Source organism: Squalius cephalus (assembly GCF_949319135.1).
Source record: "Squalius cephalus genome assembly, chromosome: 7".
Lineage (NCBI taxonomy): Eukaryota > Metazoa > Chordata > Actinopteri > Cypriniformes > Leuciscidae > Squalius > Squalius cephalus.
Window position 1 is genome coordinate 38,257,187 of NC_137128.1, and position 24,706 is coordinate 38,281,892.

General features: G+C 37.5%; 1 protein-coding gene across 4 annotated transcripts in view; it reads right to left on the reverse strand.

Moving 5' to 3' along the window:
• Positions 1 to 24,706, reverse strand: part of LOC307160955 (kin of IRRE-like protein 1) — a 48,732-nt gene that overhangs the window by 2,993 nt on the left and 21,033 nt on the right. The window contains exons 2-14 of one of the 4 annotated variants that reach the window (XM_079875352.1): positions 12,744 to 12,896; positions 10,757 to 10,906; positions 9,460 to 9,617; positions 9,132 to 9,282; positions 8,933 to 9,038; positions 7,776 to 7,924; positions 7,197 to 7,324; positions 6,889 to 7,015; positions 6,563 to 6,663; positions 4,351 to 4,567; positions 2,452 to 2,559; positions 1,368 to 1,474; positions 214 to 330 (exon numbers count right to left, since the gene is read on the reverse strand). In XM_079875352.1, coding sequence (XP_079731478.1) covers positions 214 to 330; positions 1,368 to 1,474; positions 2,452 to 2,559; positions 4,351 to 4,567; positions 6,563 to 6,663; positions 6,889 to 7,015; positions 7,197 to 7,324; positions 7,776 to 7,924; positions 8,933 to 9,038; positions 9,132 to 9,282; positions 9,460 to 9,617; positions 10,757 to 10,906; positions 12,744 to 12,896 — 1,772 coding nt within the window. Of the gene's footprint in view, positions 1 to 213; positions 331 to 1,349; positions 1,475 to 2,451; positions 2,560 to 4,350; positions 4,568 to 6,562; positions 6,664 to 6,888; positions 7,016 to 7,196; positions 7,325 to 7,775; positions 7,925 to 8,932; positions 9,039 to 9,131; positions 9,283 to 9,459; positions 9,618 to 10,756; positions 10,907 to 12,743; positions 12,897 to 24,706 lie in introns of all 4 variants that reach the window. The other 3 variants (XM_079875351.1, XM_079875354.1, XM_079875353.1) reach the window with 3 other exon arrangements.

A 24,706-nucleotide genomic window follows, 5' to 3' on the forward strand; every position in this document is an offset into this window, starting at 1 on the left:
CCCTAATCTCACAGTATTGGCTGAGCCAATATCGCTGTGTTGGGCTGCTTAAACAGTGATATTTGAGAGCTTTGATAGTGCCAATCAACCTACTTCACATTGTCTTTGCATATTAAACTGGCACAATAAACAGTAAACTGGAATTAAAAAAATATTGCACACTTCACCTTTAAGTGTAGCATTATGTCCATATGCACCTGCGCTGTTTCTTACCTTGGGCTCATACTCCTCCACCTTGGGTTCCTGTGTGTCGCTCTGGAGGTCTTGCTTCAGGTCCATGTCATCTTTGAAGGGCTGGGTGGAGGGAGAGAGGGAGACAGAGGGAAGAAACTAAACCATCAAACGACAAAACACACACACGGAGAGAGGGAGGAAGAGAAGGAGAGAGAGAGGGAGGAAAACAGGATATCAGCTTTATCAGAGTTGGTGAAGAACAGATGTTCTTTAGTTTGTGATGGCAAGAAAGTCTTTCACCATCAGTCATTTTCTCTTTTACAGTTGTGGATAAAATTAAGCAGAAATGGCCCAACAGACCTGACACTTTACAAAGCTCTAAAAGAGGCTGTCGTTACTCTATAGAGATTCTTCCTATAGCGCCTCCTAAACTCACCAGTACATTTACATGCACTTTAATAGCTGGATTTCAGTCAGACTGAAAGGTCATCTGAAAAAACAATTGCAACATATTTGATATTTCATATGCTGCTACCATTCAAAAGTTTGAGGTCAGTACGATTTTTTTTAAATAGAAATTAATACTTTCATTCAGCAAAAATGCATTACATTGATCAATTTATAATAAAACACTTATAATGTTACAAAAGATTTCTATTTCAAATAAATGCTGTTCTTTTGAACTTTATATTAATCAAAGAATCCTGACTAAATGTATCAGTTTCCAGAAAAATATGAAGCAGCACAACCATTTTAAACATTGATAATAATAATACATTTTGAGTCATCATTAGAATGATTTCTGAAGGAAATGAAGAGACTGAAGATAGGCTACTACCAACCCCAAACTTTTTTGAACAGTTGTGTACGTGAAGCAGGATTTTCGGCCAATGAGATTTAACTGTGGGCGGGGCTAACCAGCACAACGTGTCAGAAACCAAGTGCCTGACAAAATGTCTCGTCATGCTTCTCTATTGTTAGGATAAAACATAACGATGCCACGTTTGCAACATCGATGTGAACTAACCAAACCTATCGCCCTCAATTTCTTTTCTTTTTTAGAAACATTTTAGAAGTCTTTATTTGATTATAGTAACAAAATAGTATATCAGACTTAGTCTAAACGATGTTAAATTAGACAGCCTGACAGTCTAGTTTATGCTATAGATACTCACAGAATACATAGCCTTTACCATTCGAGTGGCTGTGGAAGCGCTGGCGGCCTCCTCCTCAAGACTGTGCGTCTCCTTGTTGACCGTTTCCACCTTAATGTCTGGCTTCAGCGTGACTCCACGACGACCTGGAAACATAACAGATCACTCACACAATGCCTCACATCATGTTTTATCAATGTCTCAGTCATTTTATTGTTACCTCAGACTGAAACTACAACCTTTGTGTTAGCAGTCTGTTCTATAAAACTTAGGGCACATAAATCTTTATCACATCTCATTAATAAATATAGGCTATTTTGTATTTGATAATAGCTGATGTAAAAGTTTCAATTAAAAAACAAAATACATAAAACATTTGTAAGTAAATGGTGAATCTATTAAAGCCTGTTCACTTTTGTCAAATGGTCAATACTGAAATGTAGATGTTTGACTTTTAAGTTTGCAATTCTCATTGATGACGATTCTCGTTTTTGGACAAAATAATTTATTTAGTTTAAAATTAATCAATGCCGATTTTAAACAAATAAATTATTTTGTCCAAAAATGAGAATCGTCATCAATGAGAATTGTAAACTTAAAAGTTTGTTTGACAAAGAAGTTTATAAACTATGTTCGCAAACATAAAAGCATATGAATATAAATACTTCCCAATTCAAATATATAACTTTTTCATTTCACACAACTGGTGAGGGGAAATGTGTGCATTATTTAATTGTCATGACAATAATTTATAATGCAAAGAAAATGCCTCAATAAAAAAAATGTATGGTCCTAAAAATAGACTTATTTTTGAAAATAATAAATAAATATAACCTATTATTATTTAAAAATATAATTTATCATATTTTCCTCTTGATTTCAGAGTGATGTTTTTCACAGGCTTTTTTCTTTTCTGTCTTCTAGCCACACGGGGGCTCCAAACTACAATCAAGCATCATCCACTAATTTGATTTCCAGAGCACTGCCTTTCAATGCACGAGAAGATTTTATTTTCTTGGAATCTGAAGCCCAATGATAAATTGGACAACTTCATCACAAACAAATGAACATGAAACACAGATGCACACACACAGAGCAACATACATATACACAGTGTACTCACTGCCTTTGCGTTGTCGATACAGATAGAATATCAGAGCAAACAGGAGGAGCAGAAGCAAAATGGAAGATCCAACAGATCCACCTGCTATCACACCTACAGGCACTATATCTGAGAGAGAGAGACAGGTATAAAACATACAGACACTATACCTGAGAGAGAGAGAGACATGTATTAAACACGGACACTTCTATAACCTACAGATGCTATGCAGAGAAGCAAAGACAGATACAATATCTACTGCCACTATTTTTGAAAGAGATACAGGAAAATACCTACAGATGTTATATGAGAAAGAAACAGTCATAATATCTACAGATGCTATATCTGACAGGTATTATATTTTATTATTATTATTTATTATATACAGGTATTATAATGTCTAACTACTGGGGTGCCTCAAGGCTCGGTGCTTGGACCACTTCTCTTCTCCATCTACATGTCACCACTAGGATCTGTCATTCAGAGACATGTCTTTTACTATCACTGCTACGCTGATGACACACAACTCTACCTCTCATTCCATCCATCTCAGGATCTGAAGGTAGATGCTCACATCTCAGCATGCCTGACAGACATTTCTTGCTGGATGAAGGACCACCAACTCAACCTTACAAAGATAGAGCTGCTTGTGGTCCCGGCCAACCCAGAGCTCCATCACAACTTCTCCATTCAGCTAGGTTCATCAACCATAACTCCATTCAGGACAGCCAGGAACCCTAGAGTTGTGACTGATGATCAATTGAACTTCACAGACTACATTGCTAGAACTGCCGGTTCTGGAGATTTGCCTTATGCAAGGAGGATCCTATCGAAGCATGCTACTCAACTTCTTGTTCAAGTGCTTGTTCTATCCAGACTGGACTATTGTAATGCTTTCTAGGCAGACCTTCTAGTATGCACTGTCAAACGTCTGCAACTGATCCAGAATTATGCGCACGTCACACCTCTCCTCATAAAATTGCACTGATTGCCAATTGCCGCTTGCATCAAATTCAAGGCACTGACGTTTGCCTACAGAACAACCACTGTCTCTGCACCCCTACACCTAAACTCATTACTTCAGACCTAAATGCCATCCAGAAACTTGCGTTCTGCAAGTGAACGGCGCCTTGTGGTGCCATCTCAAAGAGGCACAAAATCACTTCACGGACCTTCAGCTGGACTGGTCCAAGCTGGTGGAATGATCTGCCAAACTCAACCCGAGCTGCTGAGTCCTAAGCCCTATTCAAGAATCTACTAAAGACGCGTATCTTTCACCAACATTTGACTCATTAATACTAACATTTAACTTTAAAAAAATCCTTGCTACGTGTGTTGCGCTGGTCTAGCTGAGGCTGGTCATGACATTTGCATATTGTTGCCCTATTGTTAGTTTGATTGCTTCTATTGCTCTCTTCATTTGTAAGTCGCTTTGGATAAAAGCGTCTGCTAAATGATTCAATGTAAATGTAAATTATATCTATAGGCATTATAACTGAGAGAAAGACACCAACGGACACAATATCTGAAAGAAAGACACCTATGGATTCTATATCTGAGAGAAAGACACCTACAGACACTATATCAGAGAGAGAGATGGGTATTATGCCTATAGGGCATATATATCTGAAAGAAATACACCTACAGACACTATATCTTAGAGAGAGACAGGTAATATGTCTATAGGCCTTATACTCTATATCTGAGAGAAAGACACCTACAGACACTATATCTGAGAAAGTGACATATAGTATATCTACATGACTTATATAACTGAAAGAAAGATACCAACAGACAATATACGTATATCTCTTTGCGCATGTGTGTGAGAGAGAAAGAGACAGAGAGAGAAAGAGAGGTAGACATTATACCTACAGACACTATATCTGACAGAGAGAGAGATTGAGACTTTTTTCTGACCTGTCTCCTCTAGGGTGATGATCATGGTTCCAGGTCCAAAGGCGTTCCATGCCGTGCAGTTGTAAGTGGACTGGAAGTCTGACTCCATGACATTATTGATGGTGAGCGTGGACAGAACGGCGCCCCCTTGTGATGCAGGTCTGCTCTGCTCCACTGTGTACCTCTCCAACAGCGTCCCTCTCTCTTTTTCCCACACATTCTCCTTCCAGGCCCAAACCTGCAGAAAAACATTCATGCATTCACACACACACATACACATTAGTAAACAGCGACATGAGAATGTCATACAATTTTTAAAAATGCATAAAAAAACGTGCATGCACAGACAGGGGTTCAGATCTTTTACTATTTTGCTCTGAACTGTGGGCGAGCAGATAGTTCATACAAAATGAACAACACTCCATCAAATATTCACAGCGCTAATGTCCCTCTCAAAACGACAGCAGAGGGAGCGAGAGCGGGGGGGCGCAACAGGAAGGACGAGAAGATGAGGAACAAAAGCATATGGCCTGCTCGCCTTTCCTCTCCTCCACCTTCTTTCCTCATTCATTCCATTATTCATTATTTCATAAGTACCGTCTTCACATTAAGGCCAGTCCTGGTGTGTCATGTCTCATTATCCACAGAGCGTTCAGAGAGAGAGAGAGAGAGAGAGAGAGAGAGAGAGCGGTAGATGACTTCAGAATGAAGTCACTAAACTTATGCACAGCAGCACTATTATGGGCAAATATATTTTTCATTTCATTGCTATCCCCTTTAATAACTTGCTTGACTTTTGTTTTATTTTATTTGATATTCATTGTTTATTTTTTAATACTAGAATTTGTTCCCCCATTTTCACTTTACTTACTTTACTTTTTTGCTGTTATTATTTATTTTATAGGCTAATTTGCAAAATAAAATATTGAACTTGTATTATTTGATAATATTTGCTTTATTCGTTTATTATTTTAATACTATAAAAAAAATTTCTTATCTTTATTTGAATTATTTTTTATACACCATGCTCCTTTTTTTATTTGCTAATTCTACTTGTTTACTGCATTTACACCATTCTTATATTACTTATTTTACTTATTTGGCACAGCAGTATTTATTGTGCCACCGAAGCATGTTAAAATAGAGAAAGGAAAAAGAGTGACTCGAAAGGTGGATGAAGGAAATTAAAAAGAGGAGGAGGGTGAATAGAGGACAGGTGGAAGGCAAAGAGCGAGAGAGCGAGGGAGAGAGAGAGGAGGAAAGAGGAAAAGAGGCAGAGCGTTGAGTAAAGTGCTGAGATTGTTAAAAGCTCACTCATTTGTCTGTCATGTCGCGTCGTCTTCCGGTGATAATCGACACTGAAAGGTACAGGACTTTGTTCAGCGCCGTCACTCTTTTTCTCCCCCCTCCCCGTCAGCCCACCTCATCTTTCATGTCTCAGTTGATATCTTCTTGACCTCTATTTTTCACGCTTCCTTTGTTATTGCTCTCTCTTTCTCTCTCAGTATTCAATCAAGTATATTGTAAAGACGATAAAAGGATGAATAAAACAAGTACAGTAAGAGACACATTAAGAGGGGCAGTATATATATATATACTTAAAGCTGCTGTATGTCATTTCTGTGCCATTAGTGCCAAGAAACAACATTGAAAGCCCAGAGAAATGATGTTAGTGACGCATAACCAGAATTTCCTACACCTAACAAAGGAAGAATTAGCCCCACCTCAACTTTAAAGCTCCTTTAAAGCTTATCTACGGAAAACTTCTTTATAATTTTATTTAACATGCATTTTTGCACACTGTCTGAGGGATGCATGAAATTGTTGCTGTAAATCAGAGCATGCCACACGTGCTGTCTTTAGACAGTCAGGAATAACCTATAATACAGCGGTCAGCTTTATGGCATGTGGAGGGATAATCACTGGTTTGTTAGATATGCATGCTAGCACAGGTTAAAATCTCACACTTTAATAAACTTGATAAAACAGGCTGTGTGACTATGAGGAATGATTACCTCAAAATGTAAGTCTGTGCGCAACAACTAATTTCATTACCGTTTAAACGGAAATTTTGCAATCGACTAGTCTACTAGTGTACTGACAACTATTTAAGCATATTCTCTTCATTAGGATGTTGATACAGCAACTGTTCAAGTGTCAAATAAGTTTCATTCATAATGTTTCTCCTTTTACCTGATATAAAATATCATAATGCATTGTTCCTTCAACTCACGATTTTGTCCGGTGGAGGGGTGCTGGCTATGTAGCACTTTATTTCCCCCTTCTCTCCTCTCACGGCATACTGGACTGGCTCACTCGAGATGATTGGAGGACCTGGACAGCCAACCACATCACAACACAGGAGTCATCTCATGATTTTAGCAGTCTTGTGCAAGCATAGTTTTATAAATTATGTTATCTAGTATAATAAACAAAGTCCATAGGACTCTTGCGTTATGTGAGTAGATGATGATACACTTTTCAACCATGGAAATGTTTTTGAATTGCAGGTTCACTCATGTGAATATTTGCAATGAAGTATTTTTGTGTGTTACTGACCATTGACTGTAAGAGTGACCTCTGTCTCGCCGACGCCGATTCTGGGGACGATGGCTTTACACACATACTGTCCTGCATCCGCCTGACTCACAGACTTCAGAAATAACTGATTACTATTGCTGAGAACCTAAACAACAAAAAGTGGAATAAAGAAAGATAGACAATGTTAAAAAATATCTATACAACACTTTTGTTGTTTGTGCTTATTTACAAGTGATGGCTTATGGTACAGACAGTGTATTAGCCAAAAAAAAAAAAAAAAAATTGTAAAAGGTGAGTGCACCCTGTAGGACCCTGTGTGTACTAACCATACTGGAGCCCTTCTTGGTCCATGTGAGGGTGAGTGGAGGATTTCCTGACCATTTACAGTTGAGTGAGACATCAGAGTCAACGTCCACTGTTACAGGCCTCGGCTCCACCACCAAAATTGGACCAACTACAAGAGAGAAAATGAAATTATACAACTACAACAATAAAGAAGAAAAAAAAACAACATAAAGTTACAATAATTATATATGTATGGACCACTAGCAAACAAAAAATCTAACTTGAACTGAAAAACAAAACCATGAAATAAAAGTTACTAAAATGTCCTTCATTATAATACCCCTAATTGAAATGATGCACAATGGCATCAGAATAAGTTCATTCTGCTTTTAAGAAACACATTTCCCAATGTGTGGATATGGAAGTTGTGTTTTCTATATGGATATGCCAAATAAGAGCACACTGAAAAATACAACTTAGTGCCTTTAATTTTTTGTTTCAAATCATATTTAAATGTACTGAAATAAAAACATAATTTGCACAGTTTACACTGCTAAGCACTGGCAAACACATACAGTCTAGTATAAACCCATAAATAGACGTGGTAGATAGATACTCACAGTGAACGTCCACCAATATACTGACGTTAGTGCTGCCCACTGCATTAAAGACCAGGCAGGACACGGGCTCAGTGAAGAATGAGTGATCTGCTGTCGTCTCAAACACACTTTCTCTTGCTCCGTCCAAAATCACACCCCCTTTAGCCCACCTACAACACACCAGGGTTATTATAGTTAACTAAAACTAAAATTAAAACATTTGAATTATTTGAAATAAATTAAATATTTAAAAGAAATACAAAATATTAAAATATTGCCTATATACTAATAAAAATAACAAACACACAACAAAATTACTAAAACATTAACTACAATTAAACTAAACCTGAAAAAAAAAAAAAAAAAAAAAAAAAAAAATATATATATATATATATATATATAAAAATTATAAAAAACTATAGTATCTGAATGAAACTAAAATAACACTAACTTTTTGCCACATACCAGCCATGAAACTGTTTATGCAAAAACAGGTAGTTATGACACCAAAGTTATAGATACCAGTGAAAATTCACAATTACAAAGTAATCAAATCTAAAATAGCACTGCATAGCCTTCACTGAATAAATGAAACATAAAAAAAATTATTCAGTCAAGAGCAGTGAGTGATTTTTCTTTCTTTTGTTGTTTGATTAACATTAAGGACACAGACGGCAGCAGGTATATATTAGGCTGCTGTCACTTTAAGAGCTACACGGATCCAATATACTGATACACATGCATTTTCTTTCTCAACTGTTTATGTTTACTTAAGACATAACTGACTACGTTTACGAGGATACTCAGCAATAAGCGCATTTTCAACCGCAAGAAGATGTGAAAGAGAGTTCAATTCAGTATATGCGCACATAAAACTTCCCACACAGCGAGAAACAAACAGAGTTTTCTTTCACGTCTTCTTACGCTTGAATATTTCAACTATCCAGAGTGTCGTTCACGTTTGTTCACGCTCATCTTATCACAACATTGCATTACCAGATGTCATAAAAATATTACCGGCCAACTGGCGATTATACCGCTTTATATACTCACCAACACAGATTTTAGCATTTGGTGCTTGGCGAGTGTCAATTTTAGGCCCTGACTCCATCACACATATAAAACAAGTAGAGCACATCACTGAGATCAGCATACACACCCACACTACACACACTAACCTATAGCCCATAATAGGAGGGTTGGCAGTGGCCTGGCAGGTAAATGTAACTCGCTCTCCTTCTAGAACCGATCGAGGCTCTATTGACAGAATGACTGTAGGAGGATCTGGAGAGAGAGTGAGAGGTCATCAGGGTTCTTTTTGTGGATATACAATATGCTAGTACAGCAAAATAGATGTATGCAAGCACAAACACTTACGATGGACGTTGAGAGTGATAGTGGCTCTCTTCCCCAGAGGGGCGGCAAGATTTGAGGCCACACAGGTGAAATTTCGCCCTGTGTCTGTGTCCACTGGTTGGATCTCCAGAAAACTTTTTGTGGTCACCCGCTTCCTGTCAGCTAACACCTCCTGATAGATAGATAGATAGATAGATAGATAGATAGATAGATAGATAGATAGATAGATAGATAGATAGATAGATAGATAGATAGATAGATAGATAGATAGATAGATAGATAGATAGATGACTGTATGTTCTCATATGTATCTGATCATCGTGCCATATTTGTTTGTGTCTTCACTCACAGTGCTGGTATGGGCTCCCTCCACTATGATCCCTTCTTTGTACCATTCTATCGTTGACAGTGGCTTTGCACCTCGAGACACACAGGTGAGGTTATATGAGCTTCCTGCCGTCAACAGGATCTCTGGAGAGCCTTCGATAACAGGACCTTCAGGGGGGACTACACAGACACACAGATAATACACTGAAAGTGACTTACACACTGTGCACACAGATAACATTTATAAATAATGATGTATATGATATTCCAATTGGATAATATATATATTTATTCTCTGTTAATTTAGTGTTTTATACACTGCCGTCCAAAAGTTTGGGGTCAATAAGTATTGTATAAAAAAAATTATACTTTCATTCAGAAAAGATGCATTAAATTGAAAAAAAGTTATAGTCTAGTGTAAATAAATGCTGTTCTTTTGAACTTTCTATTCAACAAAGAATCCTAAAAAAAATTATCACAATTTAAAAAAAAAAAAAATTAAGCAGCATAGTATAATATTCCTTCAACAACATTTAAAAATCTTACCGACCCCAAACCTTTGAATGGTAATGTATGTATGGAACGTTTATTACTGCATTGTTTCACTTGTGTTTGTAGTAATGTAACTAATGTGATTTGATTTTTCAATAATGTCTGTGTAATGGCAATATACACCTATTGTATATCATGGCAGAAAAGCTTCACATAAATAAAAAGAGACACAGAGAGAGAGAGAGAGAATGTAGATAATTAAATTGCTCCGAGGCAGTAGATCAGCATCTCTTGAGCTGCTATTAGTGTCCCTACAAAAGCTAAATAAAGAAAACAGAATGTATTCTTTAGAAAGAGACTTCCTGTTTATCGGTGGCTCGGACTGGAAACTAGTGTATAAGGCACTGTGCATACTGTATACTGCATACTTTTTTTAAATAAAAAATTAAGTATATGTAACAATGAGTAATTTAAACAGTAGAACAGTAAACAGTATTCCAACGTTGTCACATGACCTCATTAAAAATTCAGCAGAAATCTCAAAAATAATAATGACTTTGACTTTTGTATCGAGTTTTGTATAAAAGTGCAGTTCGACCAAATAATGCTTGACAAAAGAGATTTAGTTTCATTCATCACACTCAAAATGGAAAGTCATGTTGAGTCTATTGCATTGTGGGATACAGTATTCCACACAGTATGCAGGTGTATACTGAAATGCATAGGAATTTCAAGCAAAAAAAGGTGCATACTTATCATATTGTACATTGTAAAAAAAAAAAAAAAAATTGGTAGTATCCTATTCTCAACATATTCCGTGTACTCACTCAGAACAGTGAGTTTAGCTCTTCTGGACCTCAGAGCGGCTTCAGTGGCCTGACACTCGTACAGCGAGTCATCGGTCAGGTCTGCTGACGTGATCTCCAGATTATACTGCCCAACATCCAGGATACGTAAAACACGGTACCGGGGCCATGCTGAAACACACAACATTACACTTTAACACAATAAACTGCCATATATTTGTTTTATGCATTTATCGTTTTAGATGCGGATAAGACTGTGCTGCAAATGTCCCGGCATAGCTTGTTTATACAGTCCAATACAGGGTATATTTATTTTGTCTTGAAAGCATGAATGTCCCTATTTCATGTATTTCCCCCCATAATAATCATTCATCTCAAATGACTATACATATTCTTTGTAAATGCATTGAAAGCTCCAGCGATCTTTGAATTTTAAAACAAATATTATGTGATTATGTGTTGGCTTGTAGGACATGTGTTTGTCACCAGAGGGCAGCACTCCAACACATTGGCATTCTAACTGCACACTCTCTCTGGCACACACATTATGACATCATCGATCTGGATACCAGGAGGACAAAAGTATTGGCAACGATTACATCATCCTTTAGCTCAACCAATCAGCAAGCAGACACTTAACCTGTGCGCGTGTTTGCACATCTATATGTGTATGTGTCTGTGATTAGAGCGCGGACAAAAGATCAACATGTCCAAAAAAAGGGAAAGAGAGCAAGGCGAGACAGAGGACAAAGAAACAAAATGGCAATGTCTGGACAATGAAAGAAAAAAATATGCCTCTTGCTTTTATGCAATACTTGTGCGGTCCTGTATGTAACATATATGTTGTATGGACAGGGGTTAGTGTCAGAACTGTAGCATGTCCATTCAAACTGAGAGCGGGGTACATGCCTTGCCGGTGTCAAGTGGATTTTAAGTGCAATTTCCAAAAATAAAAAACATTGTATCTTTGAAGATTAGGGTTGCACAATTCATGTAGGTATAAAAGGGTGTTTGTCTAAAACACTGAAGCCGAAATGTGGCGGCTTGTCACGGGAGGCACAGCCTACCTAAAATTATGAGGTGGAAAATGGGAGAAGGACGATTTAATGTTAATAAAATTCTCAGTTATTTATTTCATGTCTGAGAATGTGAATTTATTCTTGTTTGTAATTTCATCATTGTAACACCATAAAATTTCACTGAAGTCGGAACAACCGCTGCTCTTCCCCGAATCTGTCGGAAAACTGTGCTAAGGCGAGTCTGAGGGGATAGAGAAGGGGAGGGGGAGGCAAATCCATAGCCAGAGACTTTTGTCATCCGTTGGTAAAAAAATTAGCCAATCACCATCGAGTATTTGACTTTCATCAATCAATCATCGCAGAGATGTAAATTATGTGATATAAGTTTGAACCGCTCCCACTGATAATCTAGTGGATCTGCTATAATGGATAGTAGATATATTGAATATTTGATCTTCAACAAATTTACCAAGGTACCATTTGAAAGCAGCAGCTACAAATCTAAAATTAAGCAAGATCCCACGCAGAAGTTGGACATTTTTTTTTTTTTACATTTTATGTTTAAAAGTGACTCCAAAATTTTCTTACAGCAGTAAAAAGACTGCTATACAATTAGTGTGCCTCCTCTATTTTAAAATCCACATGTCTAAATTTGATCAGTCATTTGCTTTATATTAAAAATCTAATCATCGTACCCACCCTTGTGTCGCTCCAAACTAGTATGACCTTTTTTTTGTGGAACCTCTTTTACATACAACTAAAATGAATAGCGATTAATAGCTGTCAGATAGCTTGGTTTATTAATTTGAACCCATTTCCCCTTGCTCAACCAAAACTGTATCACTAAACTATCTCGTCTTACACTAAAAGTAAATTTTTCCCGCCCTTTGGTCCCATGTTATCTCACCTAGAGCTCATACTGCTAATCATTCCCCCTCAAAAAAAGGTGCATGACGCATGATCTGGTGTGTGTGTGCGTGTGTTCTCACCCCTCAGATCTTCTCCGATGCCAAGAGCGAGCCCATCTTTTGTCCACTGTACAATGCCGGTGTAGTTAAACACCACGCAGGACAGAACCACTCTCTCCCCGACCACCACAGACTGATCCGCCGGCTCCTGAGAAAACCGCGGGCCGCTAAATACTGACAGACAAAGAGAGACACAGAAATTAGATTCTATGTGCATATATTACATCGTCAGAAAGTAAAAAAAAAAAAAAAATGGGGCACTGTATATATATATTTTTTTTTGGAATGCCATACATTGTTGAATTACCCATAGCCTACTAAACCAGACAAGCCTAGAAATTTACAACTTTGCATTTGACATACATAAACATTAGGCAAAAATACACTACTTTTCAAAACAGCAATATTGTGAAATATGTTTTCTATAGTAATATATTTTTAAATGTAATTTATTCCTGTTATGGTAAAGATGAATTACTTCAGTGTCACCTGATCTTTCAGAAATCATTCTAATATGATGATTTGGTGCTCAAGAAACATTTATTATCAACAGTTGTGCGGCTTAATATTTTTGTGGAAACCTTGATACATTTTTTTTTAGGATTCTTTGGTGAATAGAAAATTCAAAAGAACAGCATTTATTTCAAATATAAATATTTGCTGTCTCTTTTAAACAAAATTAATCTTTCTTGCAACAAAAAAACAAACTTACTGACCCCAAACGTTTGAAAAGTAGTGTACATAAAAATGATACATGACAGATTAAAAAAATTTGAGGAGTTCATCGCAAGAGCATTTCCCCATGCATTTTAAATATCAGGGACATTTTTGCCCCAAACCCTAATTAATTTCTGACTCTGAAAAATTGCGTTAATGAATGTCTTTTTGTAATATTTCACCATTACATCATCGCAAAAAGATCATTCTGAAAAATTCAGTCGCTCTCTCTCTTCCTGCCTCTTTTTCTCCTCAGGCGCACGACACTCCTCCAGGATTATTGGTAACAGTCCAATTTGCTAATTAAGGCAAACCTCGTTAATAAAGGGAGGGGGGGGGGGAGAAAGGGTGTACCTCCAGAGGATTACATTTACAGCCGTAAAACCAAACTCTTCATCACACATAAAGGAATAGGTCACACCAAAATGGATATTCTGTCATTATTTACTCATCATGATGTTGCTCCAAACCTGACTGACTTTTTTCTGTGGAACACAATAGGACAAATAATGTCCCAGACATAATGTCGGCCCAGATCCGGCCCACATCTGGTACGTGTGGAATCCACGTGTACCAGATGTGGGCCGGATCTGGGCCGACACTATGTTGCTGTCTGGGTAATGAAGAATGTAGTGGCTGCTCTTTTTAGCGCAATTTTCCTACGGACAAAATTGCGATTGTTAACTCATGATTTCTGTTCTGTCTGTGCGCACCAATCTTGCACTTCTATCTCCTCCTCAACCAGACCACCTAGAGACTTCGGGTTTTCGGCATTATGTTAAGGAAGGTCTAATCTCGGGAACGCACACAAAAAAAAAAAAAAAAAAAAAAAACATAAAAACATTTACTATCTCTTAGTGTTGTGATCCCATGATGTCAGAAAATTGCGCTAAAACACTCACTGAGTTTTTATTACTTGTTTTAATTCAGTTGACTTTGGTGAAAGTAAGTCATACGGAAAGTCAAGGTCTCTGGACGTCGAGTTTCTGTCATAAAGCCAGCCTTCCCTTTTTGTAACTGCCTGTGCATTGCGATTGGACTGCAGGAGACATGACGTCATGTCTTTGCGGCACAGCTGCTTATGACATCGCTTAATGACACTGGCCTGTGTATCAGAACTCTGAAAGCAGCTTCACTGGGTTAACTAGTCATTAGTGATGCAAAAGTGTCCTCAGAACAAAGAGACAACATCTGATCTCTGATTCATAGACTGATTCGTCTCTCTGTGTGTGTGTGTGTGTGTGTGTGTGTGTGTCTTTGAAAACTCTGAAGTATTTCCAGATGCTACAGTATAAGAACAAAATCCCTGAAGTGGTGCTGCCAAATTTTAAGCACTTACAAAAGCAGCAGAGCCAAATGCAAAACGTCATGGAGAGAGAGAGATAAACTGAGAATGACAATAATGTACCCTGTAGCACTCGCACAGAAACAGCCTTTTAATTATGTGCCGAGAGAGGTAAGCAAGAATACATGACTTTTAGTCAAATGGTCTCAGACGGAACATTCATCTGTCCACATCTTTCCTCGGGGCAAGTCTTGCTCTAATTTTACAGACAAATAAAAACTGTATTTTGTGTGGGTGTGTGTATAGTGTGATGTCCATGAGCATTTGTGTGCGAGTACTAATATGTCTAGGTCGGACTCAGGTACCACAACATTTACATCACTCTTAATTTAAAGGAATAGTTCACTTCAAAATGAAAATTCTGTCATTTACTCATGCCCTCAAGTTGTTTCAAACCTGTATGAATTTCTGTCTTCTGCTGAACACAAAAGAAAATAGTTTGAAGAATGTCGATAACCAGACAGTTGATAGACCCCATTGACTTTTTTTACTACTATGGAAGCAGACTGTATGGAAGTCAACTGTCTGGTTAATGACATTCTTCAAAATATCTTCTTCTGTGTTCAGCAAAAAAATAAATTCATAAAGGTTTGAAACAACTTGAGGGTGAGTAAATGATGACAGATTTTCATTTTGAAGTAAACTATTCTTTAAAGGTCCCGTTCTTCGTGATCCCATGTTTCAAACTTTAGTTAGTGTGTAATGTTGTTGTTAGAGTATAAATAATATCTGTAAAATTATAAAGCTCAAAGTTCAATGCCAAGCGAGATATTTTATTTAACAGAAGTCGCCTACAAAAAACGGCTGGATTGGACTACATCCCTCTGCTTCCTTCTTTAATGACGTCATTAAAACCGTGTTTTGACTAACCTCGCCCACAGGAATACATACAGGCGTATGGCGAAATGTCAACAGACGTGGTTGATGTTTATCTATAATCGGATACCGCAAAAGTTTAATTCGAAGTTGTTAGTTTGCTCTGTCCATTTCACCACGGACTGTTTTTCTAACCTGGGATAATATCAAGCAGGCTTCTCTCAGCGTTTCATACTGACGAAGGGGGCAATTTCAACTATATTCCAGCAAGCGGTAAGTAGTGATTTAATATGGAAGTAGCGATCAACTTCACATCGTTTCTCTTAGTAGGATGAAAATAATCTTACTTAAACTGTGATTAATATACAGAAAGCGATCAAAGAACAATCCCTTTCCAATCGCCCAAGCTGTCAATCACACAGCGCGAGTTTATATGGACACTTGCCAAAACTCGTTATGAAATCAATGACGCTGTTACACTGCACAACGAAGCTCTTACTGTATTTATATACCTCATGTTTGCATTGGTGAAATCATTAGTGAGAGTGCAGAAACTGCGTTGCAATGATAAGATCTTTTTTTACGCGATCAACAGACTGTCATCTGCTCAATGCTCATCACTGCAAACTTTTATGTGATGGTAATAGATCTAAATACTTAAAAAACTTCTCACGATTCGTTAATCCCGATAGCTGTAATAGTAAAAACGTATAATAACTGTAATAGTACAAGTTTTCCAGATAGTTCCACATGTAATGCCAGATATTTCATATGCAAGCATGTCAGCCAATCACAGCAGAGGGCGTTTACACTGAAGTCTCTCAGCAGACACGCCCCTTCAAACAGGGTGTTCAAACCAGGTGATGAAATCAGGCTAGGAAAAATGCCTTTTATTTCTAAATTATAAAAAATGTTGATCTAAAAAACATACTAACATTATAAGGGCACCCCAGGAAACATTATAAAATAATAAAATAATCCATGGAATGGGACCTTTAAGTCACTGTTGACTTTGACTTTGATTCAAGCTACTGGATTCCAAACTCATTTTCTCAATTATAAGTCAGCATACCACAAGATCTTATAAACAGTAAACTATAAATTACACTATTTTTATTGACAATATAAACTTTCCTGTTTTCTTTAATAAATAAAAGTAAATATTAATTGTACTTTACATACGCACACACACACAACTTATCTTCGAAGTGACTGTGTAGCCACTGCCAACTTTTTTTTTTAATGAATAATAAACTGTCTTCACCTCCTTCATTGCCTTTAATGGTGCTCTTCTGTCAAAGATACGAGTTGCTTTCAGTCAAGTCTAGCCATATTATTGTGATCGCTTAGCTAGCTAGCTACTAGTGCTGTTGTGTTGTTGTGGTTGTGGTTACAACCTGTGCTACTGAGTGAATGATTCAAAGATTCACTTGTCGCCACCTGCAGGTGTAATTATGTGACTTACAGAAAGAGTTATCACAAGATTTGAATCACTGGGATGAATCGAAATCCTCACAACTAGGCTAGTAGACCAGGGCAGGCTCTTCTGTGAGTGGAATCAACATTTTGGAGTAAAGTTTTGGAGTCGACTCTTCCAATGAATCGAAATATATATATATTTTTTTAAATTGACTCCCACTCTAATTTTTCCATAATCAGTTTCTTTACTCTCTTCCCCACAGATAAAAACAGCCTGTCCTTGTTTGTTGCCTGAAGTTCAGTGTTTTTATAGGGTCATCCTCAATGACGTGGTGTCCCTCTACTTTGCAACCAACAAAAATAAACTTTAAATACTAATAAATCATAAAGTGTTTGCATTTGTATGATGAAAACAATCTGTAAACTGTTAAAAGTTAAACCTTTGTTTAAAATACATATTTAATTGACAAGTTTTTTTTTAATCAAAATCTGAATGTTCCCACCATACATGTAGTCTACAGGTATTGTATAGTATCCTGGGATGTAATTGCAACAATACAGCACAATATAACGTGTTAAGGTGGTTATATTGTGAATGTATATGTTATTTAGTATGCACACTTTATTTATTAATTACCAAAAAAAAAGTTTTATTATAAAATAAAAATAAAATAAAAAAAGGTTTATTTGTCCCGTGATCTTGAAACTATCATTATGGCATTTTAGAAAAGTGTGGATTTGTGCTAATTTGTCTGTGGTGTTACTGTCTTTCTTGGCAGTAATAGCTTATAGTAACACTACAGTAACACAGTAGCACCTCATAAGCATAAGCACTAGTATTTGTCTAAAATTAATTAAAACCATAAACTGCTCAATATATGAAAATTAAATATTCAATAAAATTTATTTTAAAAAATTGTTTCCATTTTATCTCAGTAGGTGGATAGCCTACATGTGTAGGCATATTTCATTTCCTGGTATCATGTTTTTTTTTTTTTTTTTTTTTTTTAATCTCTTTTTTCTTAAGTGAATAAAGGTCTCCAATTTCTTTCTATCCCAATTTCTCTCTATCCAATTTCCTGAGGGAAATTTAAGTTGAACAAAGGAGAGAAGCAAACAGATGAAATTTCAATTTTTGTTTTTCACAGAAAGCCTATTTTCAATCCTTCTCCCCTTCTGATTTCATCCCACTCTTCAAATATCATATTTTTTTCACCTTACTCCTCTTTTGCTCATCCTTCCTTTTCTTGTTTTGTATTTATGTGGATTACTCCTCCTCTATCTCTATCATTCACTCTGTCCATTCATATGATTTTCCTTCTAAATCCCAGGCTATATTTTTCTGTCTTCCCTATATTTTTCCATATGCAGCATTATCTGTTATTGAAGTGGAAGAATAATTTTAATGTAGGCTTACTTAAAATAGTTCTACACATCCCGATCAACCATTGCATTCTTATTAAATATTTTGCTAATTCATTTGTACTTTGGAGATTTCGCAGATTTCTGCTGGTTCGTTTCGCCAGTAGGTGGCGACAAGTGACTGTGTTTATGAATGAGTCATTTGCTCCAACGATTCATTCAGGAACGAAAGAGACTTAATGCGCACCAACATCCGTCCTAAATAGTAGATTATTAGAAAATAGAATTAGTGTGATTAAGTGTGATATTAATTATAAAGGTAGTGCTCTTTGCGCTATACCAAATCATGAAAAATCCAAACTGAAAAAACAACCATCCCCAGTACACAAACACACACCACAAAATGTTCTTCTGTAAACAGCAGCATGTTGGGTACAGGGGTAACATGCTTCGGGACATTCAGCAAAACCACTCAAATGTCACTCAGTGTACTACGGGGCCTCAGGGGGATCTGGTGACCCTCGACATTAGCAGTGGCACAGAAACAGGACGGCGTAAAAGATTCGCCAAACGCCCTTCATTTCATTAATATTTCATTTCACACATCCCTCCCGTCCCAGGAATCTCAAGTAAACTGATGCTCAGAGGAGCGGATGAGAGAGAGATTTAACCCCAGAGAAATGCGGCTGAAACATCAACATCTCCTCTCAGATATGTGTGTACATACCACTAATGAAGTCAGACATTTAAAAAACTAAAATTATGATGAAATGATGCTGTTACTCCACTTTGAGCTGTTGCAGTGCAGAAGAGTGAGTGCGAGGAGTATAATGAGCACTGCAAGAGAGAAGTAAGAGAGTGTTCTGTGAACGTCATAATGCATTTCTGTCAGGACCACTATCGTCACATACGATTGACAATTAGCATACAGTTTAGATTGGCGGTATGGTTCTGTTCTGGGCAAGAACTCCCTGCGCATCCATGCAGCCCAGCATGGATAAGAGCAGGGAGAGCAGCGATAACCCCCCTTAGGGTAAACAGAACAGAACCAGCATGAATGTATTGCAGATATCATTAATTCAAGGTTTTAAAGTACAACATAATTCGAGAATTTATTCTGATTCAAGGGGGATCAGAATGCCAAATACTGACTGACGAGAGGAGGAGCTGGGGATGGAGGAGGGTAATTCGCTCCTGAGAAACGCGATAGCTGCTGATAATGCTGAAGGAGCTTATATATGTATACAGTGATAGGCGTTGTATTCCTATCGGTAGACGTGAATCAGCTGAGAGTCAGCTGATGCGAGCTTGACTAACGTGACCTTCCAGAACTGACGCTACGCTTGATGTTTGTTTAGTTTCTTGAGGCCTCGACATACTGACCTCTTTGTGTCAACAGGCTGTTAGAAAGGTCAAAGGTCATCTCCATAGGTTGCAGGACACATGAGGCACCCCGTCTATCATATTTACTTTCCTTCCCAGTATGGTTCCTCTGCTCCTATTTTCCACAGGCATCTTTCTTTCTGGTATGTGAACTTTCTTCCTTTATTCATCTCTCCTCTCGTTTTCCAGCTCATCCCAACTGTCCGTTTCCTTTTTCCATTCGATCATCTCACTCACACACACACTTTCTCTTTCTCGGCACTGAAAGAACGTGAAACATTTCCTTTACCTCCCCCTCTCTTGCTCAGTTTCCTCCCTACCTCTCTTTTTTTCTGTTTTGGTCTCTTAATTAAAAATTTGAGAAAATGTTTGCTTTCAGCATCAGTCACCTCGGTGCAACGAAAACACAGAAATGGAATAATTTATGCACTGTACTGTCATGTCATTTCTCATTTAGACTCTACTTATCTCACTCATTTTTTCTGCCTCACATTCTCAGATTTTATCAAGTTGAAAGGGAATCTTTGCTGTGTCACCTTAAGGTTTGGACACTCTGACTGCATCCGAAATGGCACACTTCCCTACTACAGTATATAGTTGGCAAAAAACTGTATGTGACAAAAGAAGTATGTCTGAATTCAAAGTAAAAGAGTAGACAAAAAGTACCCGGATGACCTACTTCTTCTGGTGAGATTCTGAAGTGTGCATACGATGGACACTTTTCTATCCCATGAGGCCACGGGAGAGGATTTATGAATGGTAGTGAAGCGATTTAACTGACGCTGGTAGGTCACATGATAATGACAAAATGGCGGATGTAGTACGTCCAGATTACTACTAATACGCTTGATGCTTCAGAATCATAAAGAGATCATAAAACTAATCCATATGATTTCAGCGGTTTAGTCCAAATTTTCTGAAGAGACACAATCGCTTTTTATGATGAACAGATTGAATTTAGGCTTTTATTCACACATCCAAAAAAACACTCAGAACACCTTAGCAAACAGATAGCAATACCCTGGCAACCACCCTAGCACCACGGCGGCCAATCCAGAACAGGCAATGACCACTAATGTTTAGAATTCTTTAAATTCTAGTTTTTTGGGGTTTTTTTTTGGACACAGTCCTAGTCAAGATTCTTTTCCCCCTCCCCCTACAAATTTAAATTCAAATGGACATATTCGAATGACAAAGAGAGCATCTGCAGTGTGACATATTCGGCTCGCCAGCGCACCACCAAAAAACTAGAACATGCAGAGGGTCGTCTCCCGAAAATCCAGCACGCCCTCCTCTTTCTCTCTCTCTCTCCATACATCCAGTTATCTCTTACACTGTTTCCATCCATTCTCCCACATTCTTCCCTCTACCGCTTCCATCCAAATCCTAAAGTTCTGTCGCCATAGCAACAACTGTCATCTGCGAAAATTACCCCCAAAAATGCTCTCTTTATATGCGTGCTGGTTGCAGCCCACCCTCTGCAGACTGTCTCCAGTGATGGTGTTTAGGGAGAATCAGCGATATTGAGAATCAGCAAATTAATTCAAAGACAAACACAAACGACAAACCATTAAAAGTATAGCAACACACAGATGGATGGATGGATGCATCCTCTCAGAATCAAGCAGAAAATACAAAGAGATTCTGAAAGCAAAGAAAGAATGAACAGGTATCATGATGGGGAGAGCCATCGCCATGGTAACAGAGAAACGAGTGAGCGCGAAAGCGGGGTAAGGAGGTAGACAGACGGGGGGGGGGGGGGGGCATGCCGTCACCATGGTAACTAAAGAAGAGGGTATCCTGAGAGAGACAGACAGGCTAAAAAACACAAAAGACACATTAAGGAAGAGGGAAATCACATCTCTCGTTATCTTCTCTCCCTTTCTCTCGTTCCCTTCCTCTCGGTTCTCCACTGCACCCACTCATTCAAGCAGAGCTGCTTCCATTTGCAAATCTAATGTGTGTATGTGTATGTGTGCGCATAAAAAAAGAGCAGTGATTGAGTGCATGTGCATGTGTGTGCGCTGCATGTGAACTTGTGGAACTGCAGAGGGACAGAACATGTGTGTGTGTATCTGAACAAAAAGGAATTTATCAACAATCTATTTCTGCTGATTAGATTAAATCAAATATCATCCCCAGTGAAAAATAAATATACCAAAATGTATTTGAAATACATAAATTTTATGCTAAGTATACTACAAATACATTTACATATGTACTTAACATAAATATACCCTGCAATTGTACTTAGACTAAATTGATATACTTAAAGTCTGCTAAATTTTGTACTTAAAGGGATATTCACCCAAAAATGAAAATTCTGTCATAAATTACTCACCACGTTTGAGCTTCTGCAAGAACCAATGAGGTTCATTCTCATGCGTTAAGTACGCACAGTAGGACTTCTGTTTATGTTCGCTGGTCAATGTTTATATTTGAATAAAAGCCTAAATTCAGTCTGTTCATCATACAAAGCAATCATGTCTCTTCAGAAAATTTGGACTAAACCGCTCAATTCATATGGATTCGTTTTACGATCTCTTTAGGAACTTTTTAAAGCATCAAAGTGGTAGTTGCTTAGACAGTCAATGGAGGGACATAAATATCTCAGATTTCATTAAAAATATCTTCATTTGTGTTCCGAAGAAGAAGGAAAGTCTTACAGGTTTGGAACGACATGAGGGTGAGTTATTAATGACAGTATTTAATTTTTTTAGGTTTTTTAGGTTAACTACTACTTTAAAACACTTTAGTTATCCGGAACTAATTCTGAGGTCCAACTAAAATATATATTTACATATATTTGATTGTGCTAAAGTGGAACTATTGCAAAAATACTTTTAGTACACTTTAAATATTTAGCATTAAAATACTGATATTAAACAGTGTTCACTATCCTTAATAGTAGTGATATTAAAACATATTTTAGGCTTAAAGTGCCCCTATTATGCTATTTAAAAAATGTCCTAATGTTGTCTCCTACAACAGGTTTACATGCATCAAAGGTAAAAAAAATTTAGTTTAATTTTCTCATAATATACATTTGCACATCACCACATTTTCAATTATTCTCAAATGATTCGTCAGATGAATCATTCTCTCTAAATCCCTCCTTTCCGCGAGCAGCTCTGCTCTGATTGGCCAGACAGCTCAGTCTGTTGTGATTGGTCTACCGCGTGCAGTGCGTGTGTCGAAAACAAAACCGCCCATTGCCATAACAATGTCAGCTCTGCGTGTCATGAGCATGGACTGTAAAAAAATATGGACGTAGTGTCCGTGACGTCACCCGAAGGTTTCTGAAGAGTGTTTTTGAAGCCTAAAGTGGGCGGAGTCAGTCGTCGCCATCTTGGCAGCGCGTCTCCGTGCGTCACTCCCGGATAAACGAAAATGGCCAAAGAGGCGGGACGTGGATGGAGTTGATCTTGACATGATCGAGTTTGCTCAAGCTAAGGAGCTAATGCTATATGCTACTGGCATCGCGCTAAAGTGACAGCTGACTTGAAGAAGTAAAGCCAATAGTTAAAGTTCTAAGAAGTTCAAGTAAATGCACTAGAAATCCACGCTCATTCAAGGGTGTGTGACACCTGCAGGATTTCATCTGATGGTACTTTTTATTTAACACTAAAAAGTTAAATAAAGCATATATAGTCTATCTGTACCGCAACGGTACCGCAGAACGAGTGTAGCCTCTATATCTATACTCACTTATGCATCCAGCCTCAAGCGGCCAGTCGATGAATTGCATTTTAATTCACTTCCCTGCCTACACCATAAACTAAACACAGTAACGAACACTGACGTTGATTTTACCATATCAATCTGAGCGCGAGTCCGATGATGAAACACTGGAAGAACTAGTTATTCAACCCGAACCTCCATCGCAAGGACGACTAGAGCAGGAAGTTTCTCAGTTATACACTACTCAGTTTGAGGTACATTATGAGATGTTGCAACTGCATCAGCATTAACAAGTGCAGGTCCATCAAACAAACCGATTATTTTACTTGTACTTATTTATTTACTGAGTATTTTTCTAATTTATTGCGGTGAACATGTGGAAACTGTATCAATAACAGTGCATACATTAGCGAGCTCTAGCATGAATGAATGATGTAACATAAACGTTGGTAAAACAAATCTTGCTCCATGCTTAATCTTTACTCAAAGTAGTGAGAATGACAGAAAATCTGCATTAATAGACACAGTTTTAGGTAATGCCCACAACTGATCAGCAGAAGTATTTCAGTAAGACAGTAATAATTGTGAGTTAAACAGTTAGCAGGAGACCTACACAATATAAAACTCAAAACTAAGTATTTTGAACACCATCTTTCAGGAGCGGTTTGCGAATCCTTTACTGAACTCTGAGATTTGAGAAGTCGTAAGTAAAATAAAGGGAACACAGCACAAGTTTAGGATTATACTGTTGTGGTATCGTGGTAAAGATTCATTTTAACCACTGATTCTTCACACTTGTCCTTGGGCAGTGAAAAAAACTGCCTTTATCTTCACATTATAGAGCTCAGCATCTTCTCGACATGATGCTATCCAGTATCCACAGGAATCAGCTGCCAGTTTGAAGTTCAAGTTTTCCCGCGCAATAAGTGGGCGGTCATTATGCTAATGTTTTGTCTTGACGTCACAACGAAACGGCTTATGACTCGTTTGAAAAACTATTTATTTCATTGACTCAAGAGTCAACTCTTACTTTTGAAAGACAATAACTTTTATATACGGTGTACTTTCAGATTTAAAACTTTACAGGATGTTTTCATTCTTTTAGAGCTATGTAATCCATAATAGGGGCACTTTAATGTTAAGAAATGTGCATAAAGAAGTACTCCAAATAAAGTCTAAAGCAATATGTCAGTAAATATGTTAATAGATTTGTACTATATTTAGTATGAAATAAATGTATAAATGTTAGTATAGGTTTTAA